At 34.4% G+C, this 24,760-nt stretch overlaps 1 protein-coding gene across 6 annotated transcripts in view; it reads left to right on the forward strand.

Moving 5' to 3' along the window:
- Positions 1-24,760, forward strand: part of Grik2 (glutamate ionotropic receptor kainate type subunit 2) — a 626,777-nt gene that overhangs the window by 261,649 nt on the left and 340,368 nt on the right. For all 6 annotated transcript variants that reach the window (XM_031346615.1, XM_031346617.1, XM_031346618.1 and 3 more), the window contains one exon: positions 1,010-1,183. In XM_031346615.1, the coding sequence (XP_031202475.1) occupies positions 1,010-1,183 (174 nt within the window). The remainder of the gene's footprint in view (positions 1-1,009; positions 1,184-24,760) is intronic.

Raw genomic sequence — 24,760 nt, forward strand, 5'->3', positions numbered from 1 at the left:
ATATATATATATATATATATATATATATATATATATACATATATATACATATATTAATTATTTGCATCTTGAGTAAAATATATATCATCTCTTTGGTCATATCATATAAATTGAACACTAAAAGTGTAAAAATTACTCTGCAGTATAGAATGAAACTCAAAACAATGCCAGCTTCTTCTCCCTGGATTTTATGCCTGCTCCATGGAAGGTTTAGCAGTGCAAATAGCAAGCAACATGTACACAGGAGCAGTGACAGTCATGTGCCTTGGATTTCAGACTGTCCAGGAAGAGCTGAAAAAAGCATTCAAAAGTGGATGGAAGTCTCACAGACTGTGTATCCATATAATGGCATTCAACTACCTTGTTAGCTTTGGTCTTGTGTCTCCAGGAGAATAATCATGCAGAATAAGGGTTTTCATGATGTACAGGTTTGAGAGGACAATAAGAAATGTTCATTATGGTGAAACTCCAGATGAGGCATACAAAACCGACAAGTGCCCTACAAGTAACAATGTTTGTAATGTCAATTTTTTTTTTTGCCTTTTGTACAGTTATTACTAGTTATAGCCTTACTTAATAACTGGCTTCTTTGAGTAAAAACAAAAAGAAGAGCTAATGAAAACTAGGAAAAACAAAACTAAAATGTGACTAAGTGGGGCAAGAAGTAGGGCCAAGAAAATACCATTGTATCTTGTAAAATGTAAGGTCGAGCCATCCTTAACAAAAGGAAAATTATAGAAATAGTAAATGTATATTACAGAAAGGCTTATTATTCTGTTGCTTAAATTATAATGTAATCAATACATTAGTGTTCATGTGCAAAGTAAACACATTTGCTTTGTATAAACTTAAGGATAGTTGACTTGGATCTAAGTGATTTTTAATACTTATCAGATCTCGAGATACAGTACTGGAAATATCCTAATGAAAATTAGAAGTGGCAAATTCAGAATTGTAAACTTGTTGATAAAAATCTACTTTTGGTGACACAAGAAAATTTTTGTTTCAGGACCTCTTTGCTCTTGATGTGGAGCCCTACAGATACAGTGGCGTAAATATGACTGGCTTCAGAATACTAAACACAGAGAATAGCCAAGTCTCCTCCATCATCGAGAAGTGGTCAATGGAACGGTTACAGGCTCCTCCAAAACCTGACTCAGGTTTGCTGGATGGATTTATGACGGTATGAATAACTGTTTAAAAAAATCACTCTGAGTGCTTTTAAGTATTATTGCATACATCTTCAAACCCACCTGGATGTAAACAGTAATTTGATGTTTTGATAGAAAATATATAATATCAGAGGTCCTATTGTAAATAGTCCTATTAGCTTTATAAGGCCAATGCTCTATAGGAGTTGGGACCTTAGAGAATGGAGCTGATAAAAGACACAGTCTAAAGTCTGATGTAATAGCTAAGCTTACAGTGCCTTAGAAAACTTATTCTGTGAGGGTTAAGAAATTTTCCATGAGCAAAATTATCATGAGTTCAAAACTGTATACGATCACAAGGACAAGGCGCAGTTGCTGAAAAATTGCATACAAGGGTTTACATGTTTAATTCAATAACAACAGCAAGCAATAATAAGTAATCTGAAGAAGTTTACTTTTATATGGTACACCTTGAAGAAACACATTCCAAGGACAATTCTGTGTTTTGAAGAAACTGAGGTCACTAGATTCTTCTCCTGTTTCTTGGAGTCTTCTTACAAATACTCAAAATTCCCTTCACAGGACTCCACTGATGATGTTCTGGTATTCCACCCTGTACCCACGTTCTGACATTTTCCCCCTTAACCATGTTCTGACATCCCTGCCCCTTTACTTTTATTTTCTTATTGCAGAATATTCAAAGTGTTTTTGGTTTAATATGTTACAGGAAAATTTAATTATCATTTGATACATGTATATCATATAAGCAATCAAATTATAAACACAACAAAAATATTAAATTAGTGAAATCATTATTTGTTATTATACTCTGCAACCCAAAACAAAGATCCAAACTATGCCTATTACTATTAGCTACATTACTATATTGATCAGAAAAATCTAGAGAGTAGATTAAAAAGAGACATATATGATTATAGTTCTATTATTTTGTAGAAAGAATGTGTTTATCTTTAATAGGAATACAATTGTTATGATGCCCCATAAACATGGAAGTGATTCAAATCCCAAGAAAAATTAAATGTAATTTCTTCCTCAGATAGATAAATGAGTCTATTATGGTCTCAAGATTAAGATATAAACTTGAGTCCCTAGTAAAGAAACTTCTCTCTTGCAGCGTATGGCCTTAACTTGGCCCTAGGTGGACAGAGTTGCCTTCTGTTGATATGGTTGCTAATTCCTTTCCCCTTTTAGTTGAGGTTTACTATCTTTGTGGTGACTTTTAATCTCCCTTCACCCTCTTCTCTTGTCCTTGATGGCCTAGAGGTGAAGGAGCTAAATGGACATCTATAACATTTCAGTAAATCCATCTGCAATAACACATGCTTAAACCACACAGGACTAGCTGAAGGTAGGTCAGAATGACCTATCAATAAATGTTTTTGAGCTCTTGAACATATAGTACCTTGAGACAATTTTGATAAATTAAAAGTAAAATAGTAAAGTTCAAGATTCCTTGGTGCTGTCCCATTTTTATTTTTTAATAATTACTCTTAAAATAGTCTATGTGCTTTTATATAATGCCTGGAGAATAATTATTGTTCCATTCCTTAGAGAAGTTTTAAACTTTTTCCTACCATAGGCTGGTTCATTGTCCATTTTTATGGAAGTACACACTCGTGTAAGAGCAAAAGTTAGTATAAGAGAATTGCAAAAGCACTCTATGAATGAATGAATGAATGAATGATTGAGTGAATGAAATTTAGAATATGTGTCAATGCAAACATTCAGGTGTGGCATCTGAGGTCCAAAACAAAAGGTACTTACACCACTTGTCATAATTTGTTAGTACTTTTACCTATGGGATTATGCCTATCTATATGATTATGATAGTGTATGGAAGCACAAATGGACATTCCTACACCATCTGTCCTTCTTGTCCAACTGGGATATGGTTTTACATATGAAGTTTATTAGCATTCGTGTATATGTGTTGATGTTCCTATTCTAGATCAGTAAAACTAAGGGTAGTTTAATGGATCATCTGTATTATTTACATCTGCAATAAAACAAGGGAGCTTAGATATGCACAGAATGAGTAATAAACAAAGGATGTATGTGAATATTAGGTACATGTTCTAGTTCCTGTAGAAATTGGAATATAATAGAAGGGAAAAATAAGACAAAAGCAGGTTCTATTGCTGTAATCAATCCTACAACATAAGCAGCATCTAAAACAATATTTAATATTTATATCAATATTTATGAATTAACCATAATAGATGAATCAAAGCATCCATTTCCAGTCATTGGACTGAGTAAAAAGAAGTCTCTCTAAACCGATAGTTATCTGGACCATGAATCTCTCTTACACAGATGAGCCATCAACAGAATAAGCATTACCTGTGAAACATGAGAAGGTTGGGTAATTTTTGTAATCCTAAATTAATTTTGTGTAAAATGAAATGTAGTTTATCAGATGGATGATGATTTTCTGTCCTTACACAGTAATCTGAAAGTAAAATTTGAAGATCCATAGAATTCTGTAGTGCTCAAAAAAAAAAAAAACTGCTGTTAATTGAAGTCAATATAATACAGGAAGAATCAAATTCCTATAATTGTTGACGTCTAGCCTCCCCTAGATTTACTAACTGAACAAGAGTAAAGTAAGCCCTTAGAATTTTATGGCACTTGTAGTGTAAATAAGTTCATTTCAGAGATGTTTGCTAGTGTGCTCTAATGCCAGTAGGAAAAAAAAATTAGTGGCACAAATAAGTATGTGTAAAGAAGGGAAGGATCCACACAATACACAAATGACTCCTTTATTCTAGAATCAAATAGTTCAAGTCCATCTTTTGCATTTCAAGATAATCTGCAAGGACGATTTGACACTCTCTCCTTCTAGAGTTTTCAATTCGTTGGTAAAGGCTTAAGTAGGTATTCCTAAAGTAGGACATAGTCAATTAATACTCCCTAGTATCTTCTGAAAGTTGTTAAGTATTTTTAACTTGCCTTGTTTACTGGATTTTTATGTGCCTGCATGCATGTGTGCATACATGAGTGTATAAGCGTGTGTTAAAAGCTGCTATACATACTAGTTGTCTTAAATGTTGTACAATATCTGATTTTATACCCCTTTCAGATACAATAATAAGCCCCATTTTATATAGCATATGCTGAGTCATATAATATTTGGATTGTAGTTCTTCATTTTTAGAAGGGGCTAGCATGATATCATCCATATAATGAATAATATGAGCCTACCTTATGTGAGGTAGGAAAGGCCTATCTCAAAGACTCTAAAACTTTTCTTACATAGTATTAACATATAGTAGGAGAGTTTTCATGCCTTGAGGTAATGCAGTGCATTGATATCACTGCTGATGTTCTTTATGGTTTGCGGAGTGAAAAGAAAAGGTAAAATGTAACTTATCACCAGGATGAAGATGAATAATATAAAAGTAATCTTAATAATCTCAAACTATTCAAGGCTAAACATTAGAAATAGTGGTGAACGTAGCTAAACCATGATGTAAACCACCCACTGGCCACATGGTGGCAACATTCTGTAAGTCAATCAACAATCTCCATTTACCAGATTTCTTTTTAATTACAAAAACCAAGAGAATTCCAGGACGAAAAAGAGAGTCCTTTAGGCTCTTTCTCCAGTTTCTCACTCAATATCTGGTGAATAGTCTTTAACTTTTATTTAAAAGGGGTCATTGAGCTATCCAGATAGCCTCATTAGATTTCTAGGTAACATTTAAAGGTAGATTTTTTTTCCCAATGGCTCCTTTGAAAATCCAAATTCAGGTTTATGATTTGGTCCTTGTGGGAATACAGGTTCAATAATATCTTGCAAGTTTTCTCCTAATCCTTTCATTTTTTGATATCCCATTCTTCTCATTAGCCAATGTACTTGTGAAGAATAGGTAGCATTAGAGACGGGAATATAGATATCTGCATTAACTTGTTGTAGAAAATCCCTTCCACAAAGATTTATTGGAACATTGGTAGCATGAGGTTATAGGACTACCATTTTGACTTCCTATCCTATGCATTATAATTTTGTAGCACTTTGTTTTCTTAGATCTCATAGGTCCCAACCCTATTAGGGTTGAATTTACCTTCATAGCAGGCCATTTGGAGGGTCATCCCTCTATTGCTATAATAGAGACATCCACTCCAGAATCACTTAATCCCGTAACAATTTTTCCTCTTATTTAAAATCCAATAGTGGTTTATAACATTCCTTTAATAAAGTACTTTAACGCTGCAGCTTTATCTGTACTAACAAATACTTCCTCGCAAAACACATTTTTTTTTCTTTTTGTTTGTGAAGTGGCTACATAAAGCAAAAATGATAATTGGCAATCTTTTATCCTGCTTTAAATTGCTAATCAGTGGGCACAGTAATCATGACTGCCGTTTTTCCTATATAATCTTTATTAATGACTCCTGTATGAACAATTCTTTTCATAGATAACCGACAGAGACCCAATAAAAGTCAACTGTTCCAGGCAGGATAGGTCCCCAATAACCTGTGTGCAACTTTAAAAAGACATTGAAGATGGGAAATGACAATATCTTTAGGGCAAGGAATATCAATAGTAGCACTACCTTGAGTCAGAGCTTGTAATAAAAGATTAGATTGATTTGTAATCAGAAGGTGGCACAAATGTTATAGTTATTGGATTTAAACTCTCTTATTTTACAGGGCCTAGGGGAGGGAGGCAATCATTTTCCCAGTTGTTGACTGGTATTGTTATTGTTGCTAGGCAATGAATTGTCAGCCTTATCATATTTAGATTGGAATTCCTTAGTTCAATATTTTCCTTTCTTGAATTTAGGGCATAAGCCAGGATCTCACTGATTTTGAGTATTCATTTGCTATAGGAGTAATTTTCAAATTTTCTTTGTGGCCAGATCAGCCATAATTGAAACATTTTGCTGACATTTATCTTTGAATAGCTCTGTTTGTTGGTCTCCATATTTCTGCAAAATTTCATAAAATCTATAATACTCCCTCACTCTGTTCCTCTATCACCCTCTCCATTCCCCTTCTCTCTCTCCTTTTTTATGAGATCTGACTATTTTTGGCAATGTCCACTGGTATTACCAAAAGCCAGTTCTTTTAATAATAACTATTGACTTTATTTCCCCTTTTATTTGTTTCTTAGTACCATAGTTGAATCTTCCTATGAAATCAGCATCAGGCTCAGAGGCACCTTGTATAATTTTAATATAACTACACTTGAAGTCAGATCCCTTATCAATTTTCATCCAAGTATACATAGCTATATCTATAAAAATCATAAAAATAATTTCTGGATCTTAAAAAAAATCTTTTACTTTTAATCTTAAGAAAATGCTGCGAGGGAACTTTTTATCCTTTAAACATAAAACAACAGTGGAATGATTCTAGTTATTTGATTTTGATATAATATAAGTTTGAGATTGCTTAGCAGAAGAAAACTACTTAAGATGAAAGTATTTCCTCCAAAGCATTGCAAGGTTTAAAATGAACTCTAACATAAAAAAGTCACAACTATTCAATTTTACTATTGTTTTGAAGATGATAAATAAAAATTTGAGACTGAAGGTAATGCTATTATAATAATTAAATGCTGATCTATTTTAAGTTTTTTTTTTACAATTGTATACTTTTATATTTTATGGATTTTTATGATTATATTTTAAAATTTATTTATTTTTACTCATTAATCCTTTTTTACAATCTAGACTTCGTCCCCCTCCTGGTCTACCCCTCTCCCAACTGCTCCCTATCCCATACCTCCTCCTTCCTCCTCAGCCCTCCTGTCTCTAATAGGATGTCCCCACCTTCTTTAGCCCTACTCAGGCCCCCCATTCCCTGGGGCCTCAAGTCTCTAAGGCTTAGGTATATCTTCTCTCATGGAGACCAGATCTGGCAGGCCTCTGCTGTATATATGTCGGGGCCTCATATCAGCTGGTGTATGCTGCCTGGTTGGTGGGTCAGTGTCTGAGAGATCTCAGAGTCCAGGTCAGTTGAGACAGCTTGCTAGTCTTCCCATGGGGCTGCATTGCAAAATAGATATCAACATTTATGTCCAAAAACTATCTTTGAATTATTTTAGTAAAGCTGGTAAGTAGACATCACTCCAGTCATAGCACTATTTCATTTTGGGAATTATGCTTGTAGTGCCAGAATTAGTAAGTCAATTTCTACATGGGAATCCCGACATTATCCAAGTTAATCAGATAATGCCTGTACCATGTGGTATCCAAAATGAGTAGTGTAATGACTTATAGCAATATGTGTGAATGATTACTAAACTGATAAATAAAGGAGAATGTGTATTGATTTCACTTCTGGAGAGGCAGAGTTGCTTGGAAGACTTAATTTTCCAGAACATGAGAAGTGTTGGAAGGAACATATGCTTATATTCTCTCCATACCGGAATTCCCTTCTCATTCTGTCTGATCTTTTGACTTTGCAAGTGGCTCACTGGGAGTGAGTGAAATGCTCTGCTGAGAAACATCTGATTTATTGAAAATTCTAGGAATTATATCAGGAAATTGTATTTGAAACAAATTTTCATGTAACAAATATTTTTTGATAGAGTCCTGAGGTATTTTTCAAGTGGCATATTAAATGAGGAGAATGTGTAAACTTTTTCCATGTAATTCATAATTACCTTTTCACCCATGTGTTTTGAGTCCTTGGTAACTGTCAGGATTGATGAGGCTTGTCAGATAATATTCTTAAGCATTGTATAACCATAGAGTATTTTGAAAGAAGGCATAAGATTTATGATCGAAGGTTTTTCCCAAGGTTGAAATAAGCTGCCTTTTTCTCAATCTTCATGTTGTAAAGTCAATTAATACATAAATACATAAAGTATTTTTATTGATATAATATAAAAATATTTAAATTTGGATATGCTGAGGATCAAATTCAGAGCCTTGCAATTAGTAGGCAAGTACTCTATTGTATCTATGCCCAAAATATTTTTATTATGCAACACTAGTTATTCACATAAAATACATTAGATTTTTATAAAAATATCTCTATGCTAGATATAGATTAAAATAAGTATATTGATGTCTTGTACTAATACTTTTTCTTTTAAGCATTTTTTAAATAGTAAGTCATTATACATGTAGGAGAAGAAAGCAATGCTCAATTTCCTCCAGAATGAATAGAGCCAGAAAATTAAGATGGCATGAATCAGAAAAGGAAAAGAATTATAGCCTGGCAATATGGCATTGGCAACCTTCCCTCATGAGATCACAGTGTTTATATATTTTCTCTTTTCCCCTGCCCCCCCCCATGACTCCATGAAAATAGAATTATCAGCAAAGTTCTTTTTTCTTGAAACAAGGCCTGTCATTATCAGTATCATAGTCATTTGCCACCTCGTAAGATCATAATGTTAGAGTTCTACATTCTTTATGTCAGAACTATAAAAGGAAACAATAAGTTGGATTCATACTTTTATCTTCTGGATGAGTTAGCATCTTAATTGTCATCCTAGGATAACTGTTATTTATCTAAATGATTATGGAAGGCAAGACCACTTCTGCAGTTCTTTCTTCCAGTATAAACACTGGTCTTATCATTGATAGGTATGACCACATTTTAGAATCTAGGAAGTTCTCAGCTTCCTAGACATGAACTCTGACAGCAGTACTCTGTCTGTTTCATTCTCTGTTGAAGGATCACATTTTTTTTTTTGTGCTTCTGCAATTGTCAAAGTTGCTTCCTGCAAATTCATCATAGTCCTTCACTGTATAATTAGCTGTCATTTCCCTCAGTATTCTGCCCAGATACCTTCTGCAATCAATCAAGAACTACCCTTGATTGTAAATTCACTTTGAGCAGTTACTATAGATTAGAAGCACATTGATTTATGATGGTTTTATTAGTATTTATTTGTTGTATTTATAGTAATTTCATTCAACATAACTAAACCCAGTGGAAACACTTTGATTAAAGTTTGAATAGTCTAGATGCAACTTAGAAAACCTGCCCAGTAATCCCAGTTTGCCTACCAATACTAGTGAGAATGCACCCATGGCTCATTCAATGATATAATAATTATAACAGGATACTTTTCTTCTCACACTTACTGTAAGTATCAAAACACACTCCTACATTACACTACATTTCAGATAAATTGTTTTGAATTATTGAATTATTGTTGTTTTGTTTTGTTTGTTGAATCCTCCAAATACTTTGTAAATACAATCCTTCCCTTATGCACCTTATATATGATTAACTACGCAATCATTTTGAATATATTTCATTTTTCCTTTGCTTTCTGAACATCATATGATCATCTGTCTGAATAATTAGAATAAAGACAATTCTCTGCTTTGATCATAAAGAGACATAAGTAGCCTGAAGTAGCCTGATATACTATCAACTTGACAAACAAACTAGAGTTAACTGAAATGAGGAAACCTCATTGTGACAAATTTACCTCTATTGCTTCTGTTTGTCCTCATACTCTTTTCCAACAGATTAAGGGTTTCAGTTTGGGGTACAGAAAATAGGTAGTGTCTCCTCTGTGGTCTAAGTATTTAACTCATTTGGGGCAGAAACTTCTGTTAATGTTCACCAGAGTAGTGAGCTTGAGTTCAAATTCAAATGAATTATAAAAACCATTTCTTTAACAACAAGCCAATATATTTTTGATAGGTTACTTCACCATCGGTGAAATAAGACAATTTAAGACAGATTATAATATAGCAGGTTTATAGGGAAGATGTTTTTCAGTGAGTTCATTGGCTTCAAGAATTATGGCCAAGGGAGTTGCCATGGGGAGTGAAAGAGAAAAATGACCAAGGACCAACAAGAGGATGAGGAGAGAAAGAACCCATGTAGGAAGAATGAATAGAAGTAGAGAGAGAGAGAGACAGAGAGAAAGAGAGAGACAGAGAGACAGAGAGAGACAGAGAGAGACAGAGAGAGACAGAGAGAGAGACAGACAGAGATAGATAGAGAGACAGAGAGACAGAGAGACACAGAGAGAGACAGAGAGAGACAGAGAGACAGAGAGAGAGAGAAAGAGAGAGATGTCTACATTATAAACGGAAAAGACTTAAGACTCTGGGGAAGGGAAGCCCACTCTCTCTCTCTTGGCTACAAAGTTTAGGGTTGGTGGTGTCAAGGTATGCCAAGAAGTGACTGAGGGATGCTGGGAGAACCTGGAAGCCAGGGCTGTTTTTAATGTGTAAAATATGCATTTCAGTCCCTTGTCACAGGGTCTGAAACCAAATGATTTTTAAATTCCTTTTATTATTTAATTGACCTAAATTAAAGATAAGCATTTCCTATGCATGACACACAGCATGAAATTAACTGCACCAGGGTCATTCAGTCAGCATACTGTACCAAAATTTGAGGAAGTAGAGACAAAAGAAAAAGAAAACACAAAAATAGCAGTACATGAGAAGACAAGTTTATTTTTCACAAGAACTGCTATCTACCCTTGCTTATGCCTACTCGTTTTAATTAGATATAGCTGTCTTTCTTCAATGTAATAAGAATTAAGATTAAAATTCCCAATTAAAAAGAGACTGTGCCCAAAGATTTTCTATGACTGTTTTGTAATCAACAAAGGCTTTTTGAAAAAGCTGATTAATCTCACATGCACAAACCCCCAGAAAATAAATGTTTAAAAGTGACAAAATAATAATATAATTATACTTTTCTAACAGAATTTTATATGGTTGGAAAGACAATATTAGTATGAATGTACAATGTGAAAACTTGAAATAGTCAAAGACCGCATCTCCCATCTTTGTTGGCACATTTTAACTGAGTGTTGACAGTCTTGAAATTTTGTGCTTCATTTACCTGACTCCCTTCTTTCGACAGTTCATTTTATAGAAATTTATTGTTTTCTATGATATTAAAAAACAAGCAACAATCAAGTGTAACAAAAGTATTACAACTAATTTAATATATATTTGATTAGCTTTTATTTGGAATTGCTTAGCACGAACGACTTGTATTCTACAAAATAAGATAAAGGACCCTACCAGGCAATAGCAAAGCAGTGGACCTACAAAGTGAGAATAAGAAGCCATGCAACAGAAAACAAGCAAAATCCCCTGATAGTTCATCTTTGGTGCTATAGGCTTTCTGTCCCTTCAATGAAACATCATGACTGACACAACACATTGGGAAGAAAGGGTTTATTTGGCCTACACTTCCGTGTCACTGACAATCATCAAGAGAACTCAGGACAGGAAATCAAAAAGAATAGGAACTTGGGTTCAACGGCCAATGCAGAAGCCAAGGAAGGGTGCTACTTATAAGCTTGCTCCTTATGGCTTGCTCAGCCTGTTTTCAAGAATGTAGTACCATCAGCCCAGTGATGATACCACCTACAATGGGTTGGATCATCCCCTTTTAATCACTACTTAGAAAAATGCCTTACAGCCAAATCCTATGGAGGTATTCACTCATTTGAGGTTCCCCCCTCTTCCACTAAGCCTAGTTTGTGTGTCAAGTTGATGTAAGACTAGCCAGCACATCCGGATACTTCAAACTACTTATGTTTGATCAAAGCAGAGAATTGTCTTAATTCTAATTATTCAGACAGATTGCAATATGATATATATTCAGAAAGCAAATTCAAAATGAAACACTAACAAGTGAAATACTAGAAAACAACCAACTATTTCTGTGACTGTATCTGGCTCCTTAAATGTTGGGAACAATCATGTCGAGCAAGTGACTCCATTTGGGAAAGCCTGTGCACTAAGACCTAATTAAAGAACTCATTTCAAATTTTGACAAGAAAAGTTACCACAAAATTTTTGTTCTAGGTATTTTCTAACTTCTTAAATTTTGGTAGAAACAAATAATGTTTTAAAGACTTATTAACATCTATATTTTATAACTGTTGGTTTTATTCTTGTCACCACGACAAGAAAAAGACCTTGAAGTCAGAAATACAAGTCAAACATGACAGAAAATTTGTACAAGATATTTTATAGTGTGTAATGAAGTGATAAACACAGCCTTCCTTCATTATCCTTACAGAGGATTGATTTAGTGACATGAAATATATAGCATAAAGAACAGAGCGACAATATGTCTTCATGTTACAATCAATTGATTTCTCAGATGGATGAAACTGCAAGTTAAATCTGATAATGAAAAACTGAGATGACCCAAAAATCTACTTGTGTCATTAATATTTATCATTACATCCAGTTACCTTTGTTCACTGGCAGATTAGATAATCAGAATTTATCTAAAGTTAAGAGGAGATGAAGATTTTGTTTAAGTGATTATCCTTATGTAAAAAATATAATGGTTGCAATAATGCCCTGTTACAATGTCACTTTGCTCATTTCAGGGCAAAAAATATTTTCAAAATAGTGCTGTAGATTATGTAATTTAAAATGGTAAAATGTAAACAGATCCTACTTATAATTTTGTCCAGCATCTTTGATTGCTGTTTTTCGTACTTAAGATTACAAAGGAAAAGCCAGGTAGTGGTGGCACACACCTTCAATTCCAGCACTTGGGAGGCAGAGGCAGGCAGATTTCTGAGTTCAAGGCCAGCCTGGTCTACAGAGTGAGTTCCCAGACAGCCAGGGATACACAAAGAAACCCTGTCTCGAAAAACTAAAAAAAAAAAAAAAAAAAAAAAAAAAAGCATTGATTGGTTTTTTTTTCCTACACATTTTAGGATCCCTGTCTGGAATCTTATTGGTAAAGAAAACTAACAAGAAATGTACTTTATTCATGAGCACAGTACACATACAATACACAGAACTCAGAGATGAATAGCTCAGAGAATTATTGGACTTGCAGCTTGGACACAAGAACAGTAAATTGTAAAAAAATAACAGGACAAAGAAAATTTGATCTTAGAGACCGTGAAGTTGGGATAGCACAGTATAAGTAGGTAAATATATGGGCAACTACTCAAAGACAAGGGGATGTTACTAAATTAGTTGTATAGATTTTTCTTGGTGTCATATAGTTATGTATAGTATTCTTCATGATCCTTCCCATATACCTTAAAATCACGAGGAGAGGATAAATCAATAAGGAGTACTATTTCCAAATCTCATTTTGCTCTTACATTAGACAATTTAATGTCTTGAAACTTGTTTGTCAAATAGAAGTTTCATATTTTGTGGTTGTCCAAAAATAAATAAATAAATAAATAAATAAATATCATGTGAAATGTTAGAAAATCACTTAGTGTTTTTAAATTATTTTTGTATTGCTTATTTTTATCCAGCATTTAGTTATGTACAAATTCTGATACAATACACTATAGTTCATCAATGTGTTCTTTATTTTCTTGTTCTATACAATAACGCTGCAGTGTCAGCGTCTATGTGTTTTACTGGATTAATTAACAGAGAATTCTTATCAAGGTTTCAAACATAGTGCGCATTGAATTTAATCTAGTGCTTCCAAAACCAAGTCCAAGTACAACAATTTGAAGTTATTTGTTTGCATGATCACACTCTGTAACTTTTAATTCAGTTTAAATACAACTTTGTGAAGAAGGTATGTGACATTTCTTTTTCTAAATGTCTAGTCACTTCTTATTGAACACTAAAGCATAGAGTTTCGTTAGATTTTGAATCCTGTTGTATGGCTATAAATATATTGCACTTCTATCTTTTGGCAAGAGCTCTGTGATCAGAATCTGGCCATAAAAACCAAAGTCTGCAATTACATTCTCTCTAAACTTCCATTAACTTTTTAGTACCGCAGAGCCTCAGTCACTTCATCTATTCAATGGAAATCTAATGACTGTATCATACTGTAACTCTATCTTGAATATGTCTAATTTATACAGCTCACAGGTGGTGTCTGGCACATAGTGGCTTGTCCATAAAAGGCATCTATCTATTACAATCCAAATGCTGTTCCTGCTCATAAGTCTGTTGTTTCCGCTTAGAGTAAACACCATTATTCTCAGAGTCTTGATACTCTATTTGTACAATATTGCAAATGAGTATAAATGGAAATGCATAGGTTCTACAAAAAAAAGCACACATAGTTGCTTACTTTAGTGCTCCAGTAATAAGTGAATAAGTAAGCCTGAATGATAAATGGAATTTGAGAAGCCTAATTTTTAAAAATATAGTCTATGCATTTTTGTGATATAAAGTTTTAAGAAATGTGGAAGATTCTACTTTGATGCTTTAATTTCCAAACTGCTCAGGCCAGTACTCTTTAAATCCACATTAATAAATCAAAAGAATATTTCAGACAAAATGAAATGAGGAGTTTTAGGTGAATTTGCCTAAGGGATATTAGGAATTCTTTTGCTTTATTATTCAGAGAGGAAATATTATGTTGATCTTTCATTTGCCTTTCTAAAAGAACTCATAAATATTTTATTCATTAATCTTCGGAAAACCCTGTGACCAAATTGAGCCAGAAGAGAAAAGTAAAGTTATTAAACAGCCCAGATGCTGAAATCGTACCAAGTCAATCCTTTCTAAAAATTTTTGGTGTACTGTTTTTCTTTGCACATTCTGAAATGATTTTATAAAATATGGGGTAGCAGATTATGTGAAGGATCAGAGGAGCACATACATCTTTCTCCCTCCCTCTCTCTTGCTCTCTCTCTCTTTCTCTCTCTCTCTCTCTCTCTCTCTCTCTCTCTCTCTCTCTCTCTCTCTCTCTCTCTCTCTCATACACACACACACACACTCATACGTACCTGAATATTTAACAGCTTAGTAAGAAAATTAACAGCCTAGCCACAATCAATTAAAAAACACAATAATGAATATTTATAAAATAGTGTATTTATATGAATTTGCTCATTTTTAAAGTATAGACTCTAGTTTAGGTTTCATAGGGTCAATGGGTTGAGTCAATGACATGCTAAAGTAGGAGCAAAACATTTGCCTTCATTGCTATATCTGTGTTAAAGCCTACTTCCTATGCTGAGTTCAGGAACTCAGAAAAGAATCCCCTTAATCAGGCCATATGAAGGGACCATGGACTCCATTTTAAGGTTGTACATTCTTAAGTACCCTAACCACCAAGAACGTCAAAATACTACCCGATTTAAGAAATCCAGAAAACACAGATAAAAGCCCTATATCCTGACTTTTCTACTGAAAATATAGCAAGATATTCCATACCTGGTACTGATAAGTTCACCTAATATCTATGGCGTCTGGCAGGAGCCTTTAACCTACATGTGCAGAGTGACAAATGTTTAAGAGGAAATAGGAATGAAAATATGTTCCTGGAAAGTGGGAAGTTAGTGTTCTGTAGAAGCATAGGACATTTTGTGGGTCTTGACATTTGAAGAAAAGATGTTGGTGAATTCTGTTGTCATTGTCTTGATTCATAGAAGGGGGCAACAAGTGAACATACAGTGACATTTGTTTTTCTCTTATTAATTAAAGAGATGTAGAATATTAACACAACCAGGCTCTCTTGGTAAGCTACATGACTGAGGCCTAGTAAGCTCCTGAACTAAGTGTGAGAATTCTGGAAAGGAAACTACAGCATGTCATTAAAGAACTAATTTTTCTGCCTATTTCCTTAGCAGGACTTAAGGTGAGAGTACCTATCTAGAGATGATTTATTGAGAAATTGAAAAACTTGACCCTTCTGGAATCTTGTGTTTCACCCCAGACCAGACAATCTGCTTATTTAACCAGGAGGATTTTTTTCTTGTTCTGTTTGTTTGTCTGCTTTGTCTTACTTATTGTTTTATTTTTCTGTTTTAACACTATTAAAATCAAGAAGAAAAATAAAAGCAATGGCTAATACAATTTTTAAAGTATATGAAGCCCATTAAGTAGGATGTAGAGAATTATTACTCTATCTGTGCATGTATGTTTTTTATAGGTAATTATCCTCACATCATATTACCTTAGTCCTTTTACTTCATTTTCTCCAGGTACTACAAAGAAACATGCTTATAGTTGAAGGGATAGAAATTTCCTTTGAATAACTGGGTGGCTAAGCTAATGTCACCCTTGTAGCTGAGTAGCTGGGCCTTGCAAAAATCTAAGTACTTAAGCTGATGGCTTGAGCAATGACTGGCTTGCAGAGTTCAGACTTCTGCTTCTGACTCTTGGCAAGTGTCTTATCACTTAGCTTCAGGTTTTGGCATGGGTTGAAGATGGCACACAATCCTCTGCTCTATTTTTGTGATGGAAGGCAGAGAATTTTTTGCTATTAAATGTTCAGTTCCTCTCTCTTAGGAGCTTGACTAAAACAGTGAAATATACAATGATTTTGTGGTTAAGAAAGAGAGTTATGACAGTGTCAGTCCAGGATAGTCTCTGGGGATTAGATCCTGAGAGGTGAAAGTTCATAAAAATCTCCCATGTTCAATACCACAGTCATATACATGTGGTTCGGGTTAAGTGGACCAGAATGATATTTAGTATGTTATAACTAAGAAGATCCCATTGATAGAACCTGGTTATGAAGCCTGTTCAGAAACAATGCATTGAAAATTCCTTCTTCTGGGGAAACAAAACAAAAAACAAACAAACAAACAAGCAAAACAAAAAACAACAACAAAAAAACCCCACAATTTATCTAGTCATGTTTCAAATTTAGGTCAGGCTTTATGCAGACAGTTAACTACTTTTGGGCATTTTATATGCTGATGTGACCCTGTATTATTTTGTCAGTCAAATGGTTACAACAGGTATAACTCAAAGTGTGATAGTGAAGATAAAAATTTGACTGTCCTTATTGTAGCATTTTGGAATACTAGTGCTGTGTCTATGAGAAATCATTCTGCTCTAGCAACTCTAGCTTAAGTGAAGAGTCAGAGGGTCAAAATAAGATAAAATCTATATAATAATTAAAGCTGTAGGAAAAAGTAAAATGATCTGATGCTCACAGGTGGGGCTTATACTCAGCCAGTTTTCTAGTCCTGAGAATGGACATTTATTCTTCCGGTCCAAGACTTCTTGGCCTATCAGTTTTCTGGCTGATCAAGTGCCCATATATGCCTTGTAATATTACATGCTTTCCAAATGATAACTTTGTAAACTTATAGTAAACAGGATAAGGTAATCTGTAAAAATTCAATCACTGGAAACATTTAAAGGATACAATAATCTTAATGGGACTCCATCTATAGGTGTCTTGAACATTGACAGACATGATGAAGTGATATTTCAAGCAATGATACATATATTTTAAATCTCATAATAAACAATGAAGAAAATAAATGAGTCAGGCCCTTACACTCTGAAGTCCTTATGGCGAAGGCAGTTTTTGTTGCCTAACAATTACAGAATCTGAGTTAGATAACGTTTTAAAGAAAAACAAGCAAAAACCAGCATAGATACTTTTTATTTTCCTAGAAAGTTGAAAGAAATATCATAGAGCTACTACTTAGTATATCAGAAGATTCACTGCTTCCTTACCTGAGATGTGCACATTTTTATTATCAAGAAATATTTCGCCAGACAGTGGTGGTGCATGTCTTTAATCTCAGCACTTGGGAGGCAGAGGCAGGTGGATTTCTGAGTTCGAGGCCAACCTGGTCTACAGAGTGAGTTCCAGGACAGTCAGGGCTACACAGAGAAACACTGTCTCAAAAACAAACAAAACAATAAAAGAAATATTTCTATAATTTTATCTCTTTTTTTTTTTTTAATACAAGAAAGATACCTATCTCAGATACTTGGTTCAAATATGTCTAAATGTTTCTTCCCTCCCAATCATAGTGCATCAAGTTAGGCATCGTTCCTCCTTTGTCTCCACATCCATCTTTGCTGCTCTATCTCCTTGCTCACATCATTCTTCATCTTGAGAATCCCTCGTTCTTACACACTCCCTTGGAGTCATCTTCTCGTTACCTATTTCACTGTACACATAGACTTTCTGTTTGTGTGCTTATGGACGACAGGTCATATCTCCACCTGCAGTACTGAGAACACAGGGACCTCAACAGACTTGCTTACCCCTGCAGTCCAACACTAACTCGTTCAATCAATTGGTTAACGGTTTCATTTTTATCACATGATAAACTTGAGCGATTCTCATCAAATTCCTTGGTTCTTGATATAAGGGTGTCAAATAAGAGATAGGAAAAAATATTTATACTACTCTTTAATATTTCTTGGGGATTGTTACTGATATAAATATGGGCTTGAATTGTGTTTCCAAAATAGAAATACAGAAGGAAAAAAAGAAAGAAAGAATCTGAGTGAAAATGTTGCTATATTTTGTGGGGGAAGTGAAACTATTTGGGAAAGTACTAAAACAGGGTTCATTTTTTTGTTTGTTTGGGGTTTTGTTTGCGTTTGCTTGACTGTTTAGTTTATTTGGTTTTGGAGACAGATCTCAAGTAGCAGAGGCTGATCTCTCATATGTCATGTAGAGAAGGTTGGCTTTCAACTTCTTGTCTTCCTGCTTTTACTTACCAAGGGCTGGTGTGGCAGGTGTTATGTTGCTACATTATAGTTTTAAAATGTTTTACATAAGTGTGTTGATATTTTGTTTCTCAGCTTTGGGATAATTGTTACATAAAGCAATTATTTCACTGTTTCTCTTAATTTGGCTTTAGTGACCATTGCTATTTATTGATCACCCTGAAGTTTTTTGGTCAGTAGATAGTACATGACCAGTATCACTTTTGAAAGTTTTTCAAAGAGTACTTGATAACTAGATGACTGTCAGCTTCATCAGAATTCTCTGCTGTGACAGAAATTTATTGGGTTATAATCTACAAGGGAAAAGCATGCTTTTGTATGTTGACTTTTATGATCATACTTATAAACACAGCTAATATTTACTATTTTAAACATTGACAGATTGAAAATTTTCAGAATGTAAATGGAGTTTTAGAATAATTTAGCAAAACAACATTCTTCAAAAACACATCTAATATAATCATAGAAGCCACTCACTATATACTAAATACTTTGCCAAAATAGAAAAATTCCTGTAAAAATATTTAAAAGCTATTCCAAACTTATGTTGTGTCCATCTGTGTCTTGAATTTGATTCCATGATTTGAGATACAAAAAAATTGGTAAGTTTAATATGATATCTAAAGAGTAATATTCATGGCCATATGCTATGTGTGTCATCGCTGATTTTGTATTCACAATTTAAATAAACTGCATGATGTAATTGCATTAAAAGAGGGACTTGTGTTTAAATAGCTTTGTCCTTACATATATTCCATTTCCCTGGGAAACAAATGATCAATCCTTCTGAAACAAGGAATCAAAGAAAGCTTTGTTTATGCTTTGATGATAATATACTTGTTAATATAAGCTATCGACTTAATGTAAATTCATAAAAGAAGTATATAGAAGTATTTCAAATGAAACACACATGTCTTAGGATTCAAAGCTAATACATGATTTATTTTTATTTATTTTATTTTATTATTTTTTTTTTGAGAAAAGGAAATGACACAAAGTTCTGTGAGTAGGGAGAGGGAGATAGATTTCGATGGACTTGCCAGATGGGACAAGAATGACAGAAATACATTGTTTGTTATATTTAAAATAGTAATTTTAAAAAGGAAAGCTGTTACAAAGGACAACATCAACAGAGAATTCTCATGTTCTGATCATGAAGAATCACAAATGAAAAAATAATTGTATTCTATTTGCTCTGTTCTTACAAAGAAGTAATCATAAATGAAATCATTAACCATATGATTTTTCTTTTAAACATTAATGTAGCACTGTACACAAGAAAGATTATCATAGTTATTTTTGTTACTACTTCCTTGTAATAAATACTAAAATTATATTTATTTTATGCTTCAAATTGACTTTAATTACTAAGCAATAACCACAAATGATCCTTTTCACTGGTCAAATTATCTACAGATTACTAAGTAAAGTTTGAGATAAGCTAAAATTAGGCTCTAGAAACTTCACTAAAATGTAATAAATGTAATCATAGAAAAATCATAATTACCTTCTCAGCACATGAGTGGTCTTCTGGTTTTCCAGGTGATTATTGTTCTTTGTGATCATGTAGAACCTCTATAATACATTTGAGGTTCTGTACTCAGATGCAGGAATATTGATAGAGAAATATATAATCTCAAGTGTAAATCTAATCTGACTTATAACATGATCTTCAAATATCAATAGATGCATTAAAGAGGATATGCTGCTGATATTTTTCAGGTAGACATAAATTACTTTCCAAAGTAGGTAATGTAAAAATGTTAATTTCTCATAAACTATTATATCTATCTATCTATCTATCTATCTATCTATCTATCTATCTATCTATCTATCTATATTTCTGTCTGTCTAAAGGCTTGGCTATCTTTACATGCCAGACTAAAAAAAACAAGTAAATTTTCCAAAAGAACCTGAAGAGACCATCTCTAATAGACATGGCTTCCAGTGGATTGATAGGGCCACCCACCCATCTAAAAATGTTTCACTCAGAATTGTTCCTGTCTAAAGTAAATGCAGGGGCAAAAATGGAAGAAAGACTGAAGGAAAGGTCATTCAGAGACTGCTCAAACCTGGGATATATCACATGCATAGGCACTAAACTCCAACACTGTTGCTAATGCCATGTTTTGTTTGCAGAACAGGAGCTTGACATGGCTGTCCTCTGAGAGGCTCTACCAGCAGTGGAATGAGATAGATGTAGATACTTATCTTATTTCCAACCATTGGACTGAGCTCAGGGACTGCTATGGAAGAGTTAGGGGGAGGATTGAAGGAGCTAAAGGGGATTGCAACCCCATAGGAAGAACAATTATCAACTCAATGGGGGAGAGTGGCTCATGGAGCAGGTACCTGGAAGGGGAACAACATTTGAATTGTAAATAAATAAAATTTAAAAAATAGTGAATTTCCTAATAAGAACCTCATTTCCAGTAGCTGAACACTGTTGTTGTTAGTGAAATATGCAACTATTCACACACCCATAGACTTAACATAGTGTCTCATGCCCAGGAAGGGACACATTATCCTCACATCAAAAGGTGGTACTGTCTATTTTTTATCTAATTCAGTCTCCAATGGCACATCAGAATTTGTTTAAAGTTCCAAATTTGACTTTAGGAAAAAGACTGTTACATACTTTAAAATGCACAATGTTTTAAAAGGACAAAAACATATAATTACAACTTGACCTCAAAATGTTGAAATGTTTTTTTTCTATTAAACAGCTGTTCAAAAGAATTGCCCTGTTTACTCCCATATTAGTTGGGTTTCTAAGCAAAAAGCATAGCACTAAAATATTTGATAAAATTCAGATGAGAAAAAAAATAAAAGCAGCCTTCATATTTTCCCTTTTAATCCAGGAAATTTGTCAAAAGGTTAAAGAATATGGGAGGAACTGTGGGCAAAGGCCACGGCTACTGTCTTTCAAGTTGTGAGAAGAGTGCATGTTAAAAAGAAAAATTACACCATTAATTCACTAAGAGGCACGATGTCTGTCATCATTACTGATTTGTATGCATGAAGAACTCTCCTGACCTTTTCCTCTCTAAGTTTTATACCTCCTGTGAATGCAGCTTCCTTGAGGCCTGATTAAATGTTCCTTCTGCTCCTTGACCATGCTGTGTTTTAATTTCCTTCAGGTGATGGGTCCATAGAAGAGCCAAGTCCAAGTGCTTTTCTGTTTGCAAATGTAACTTCTCACATCTATTTCACTAAACAAAATAAGCTCCATAAAAGTATGTTTATCAAAGAGAGACAAGGAGAATCGTATTCCTAGGAGGTTGGTGAGAGATACCCAGGAACGATGCTGCAAATCATATTCTTTTCCTCTGGGTTGGTTTTAGTTCTCCATTCCTCTTCCTTCTCAGGCAAACTGTACATCCGGCAATTTTCTCGCTAACTTCTATACTAGTATAAAACTGTTTGACAATCAGTATATGTATATATATCATATTTGTGTATATATATATGCTATATATAAAGATCATAATATATATGCTTATATGAATAGTTTCAAATTTCACTAACAACAGTATATGTGTGTGTATATATGTATGTATACATATATATAATGAACCTGATAGAATAAACTATCATTTAGCCCATAATGAATATGACTTTTGAAACATTGTTTTTCAAATATTTCTGTGGTGTCAAACCTACACAACTAAGGAACTACAGGCAACTAAGGAACACTGAGGGTGGGAGATAACGTCTTCCTCAAGAAAGAGCACACCATACAATAGCAGTTAAATAAAAAGGTTTGCCATGAATGGAAAGCAAGAAAGGAGTGCTATATGGAAGTATATCAGTACCCATTTAAATACTCATATTGGTGCTGGAGAGATGGCTAAGCGGTTTAGGAGCTCTTCCGAAGTGGTTAACTGCTCTTCAGAAGGTCCTGAGTTTAAATCCCAGCAACCACACAGTGGCTCACAACTATCCTTAATGAGATCTGACAACCATTTCTGGTGGTGTATCTGAAGACAGCTACAGTGTACTTACATATAATAATAAAAAATAAATCTTTGGGCCTGAGCGAGCCCAGCCCGGAGTGAGCAGGCCTGGAGATTGCAGAGTTCCTGAGTTACTCATATTGATCCTGTCATGCTCCTCGCAACGAACCCCAGTGTTCTTGGTTCCTAAATGAAAGACACATATACATAGTCTTTATATTTTTATTTGCCTTAAACAGCTCCATGGCTGGGCCACTGTCTCACCTCCACATGGCTAATCCACCTTCCTCTGATATTCCATCTTTGCAGCCCAGGACCCAGTCAGGGAGCCCTCTTGGGGCCGCCCCAGGTCTTACATGGCAGCAAAGGGGCCAAGCTCTGCTGAGCACCATCTCAGGCACAGCATCTCCTCACTTCCAGCTTCTCCCCACATGGTGTCTCTTCTTCTTCTTCCTCTTCTCCTCCTCCTCCTCCTCCTCCTCCTCCTCCTCCTCCTCCTCCTCCTCCTCCTCCTCCTCCTTCTTCTCTTTCTTCTTCCCAGGTCCCCTTGCCCAGGAATCCTAAACTCCCGTCTCTGTCTTCTCTGCCCAATCATTAGCTGTTGGCAACTTTGTTTACCAATCAAAGCCAACTGGAGGCAGGGTTCTTCAGCGTTTTATGCTTGGATATGTGGATTCTCTTGCAATTTTGGGGACCCAAACTAACGTAATACAACCAGCATTAGACAAAACCCACCACATGGAAGGGTTTAGAGGAAGGAAATGGGAGGAAGAAATGAATTAATTGTATTGGATTTTCAAAATCAAATGAAAAATATTCTCCATTCTGAAATAAATGAGTTAGCTGCTTCTGTCTCTTCAACCTGTGCATTGGAATGTGATACCAACCCGCTGCCTTGGCTTGATGTTTTCATTACTTCAACAACAGTTAAAATTACAAACTTTTACTATTTAAATGAGACTACCTTAAAAAATAAAATGGCTTTCTTAGACAAACACACATCCTTCCCTTCTTTGTATTATTGAGATACAGTAAAAATAGTCAGTCATACTAGAGTCATCTTCCCATTTTTTAAAGGGCCATTTCGAATGAAGGTTTATTGCAGTAGTCTATTCCCAGACTTGAAAAATCACTAGAATTGTTTATACCCAGATACCTCGCTATGAACTGTCTTAATAGTAGGAGGTCAAAAATCTTGTACATGAAAAATTAGAATGTGAGCCATACTTTCAATATTAAAACTAAATGAATTCCTTAATAAATTTTACGATTGAAAATAATTTTTAGGAGGTTTTTGTGAATTCTATGTGATGGGCCATAGTAAGCTGTTTCATATGATTCACATGGTTTTACAAAAGTCATATTTGTGTTTCAGTGCTCTCTCTTGCTCCTACCCTCAGATCTCTCTTTATAAGAATATTCAATTAGCATTTGAGAGATTAAAATATAAAAATGCTTTAATTTTTATTCTTGGTATATTCTATAGAACTTATGCTAAATTTTATTTTTTAATTATTGTTACGCATTTAAAAGTTAAAATATGATTATATCAGTTCTCCCCTCCCTCTCTCCCTCCAACTCTCCTGATGCACCTCTACTTTCTCTCTGTCTCAGCGACTGTCATCTCTCCAGCCCTCTTGCTGTCTCTTGAACTCATTGGTTTCTGTTTGTTTGTTGTTTTTTTTTTAATTATTGACATATGATTCCAGGAATGACAATTTTGCATGGGATACTCTTTGGAGATAACTATTTCTTCTATTCATGACATTTCTTGGTTGCATAAGATTCCATCTTAACAACTGTCTTTTTCATTACCCTTAGACTTTTTTTTAAGAGTCCTGTTAAGGGATTATTACAAATAGTTGTGTCTTTGATTTTAGGTAACATTTGTTCTCATACTTTTATTTTTCTTAAAGGTAAATTTACCTTCTAATATTTTACATTGTAATTCTTTTGGCATTGTACTTTTTGTGTTTGTCTTCAACATGGCTTACTTTTGCTCCAAAAACTCTGAGCGATGTCTGTTTCTAATTTCCAATAGGAAAAGCTAATTTGGAGGTAATCTTATACAGAGTCAACACTTGTTGGACATAGGAGCATACTCCTGTAATTCTAGTACTTAGGAGGCAGAGGCAAAAGTATTATATCTAATTCAAAGCTCATTTTTATATACCATAATCTGGACCTACATTAGAATCTTTCAGTGGTGGCACACACCTTTAATCCCAGCACTTGGGAGGCAGAAGCAAGTGGATTTCTGAGTTTGAGGCCAGCCTGGTCTACAGAGTGATTTCC

The sequence above is a fragment of the Mastomys coucha genome, unplaced genomic scaffold, assembly GCF_008632895.1.
Source record: "Mastomys coucha isolate ucsf_1 unplaced genomic scaffold, UCSF_Mcou_1 pScaffold3, whole genome shotgun sequence".
In the NCBI taxonomy this organism is placed as follows: domain Eukaryota; kingdom Metazoa; phylum Chordata; class Mammalia; order Rodentia; family Muridae; genus Mastomys; species Mastomys coucha.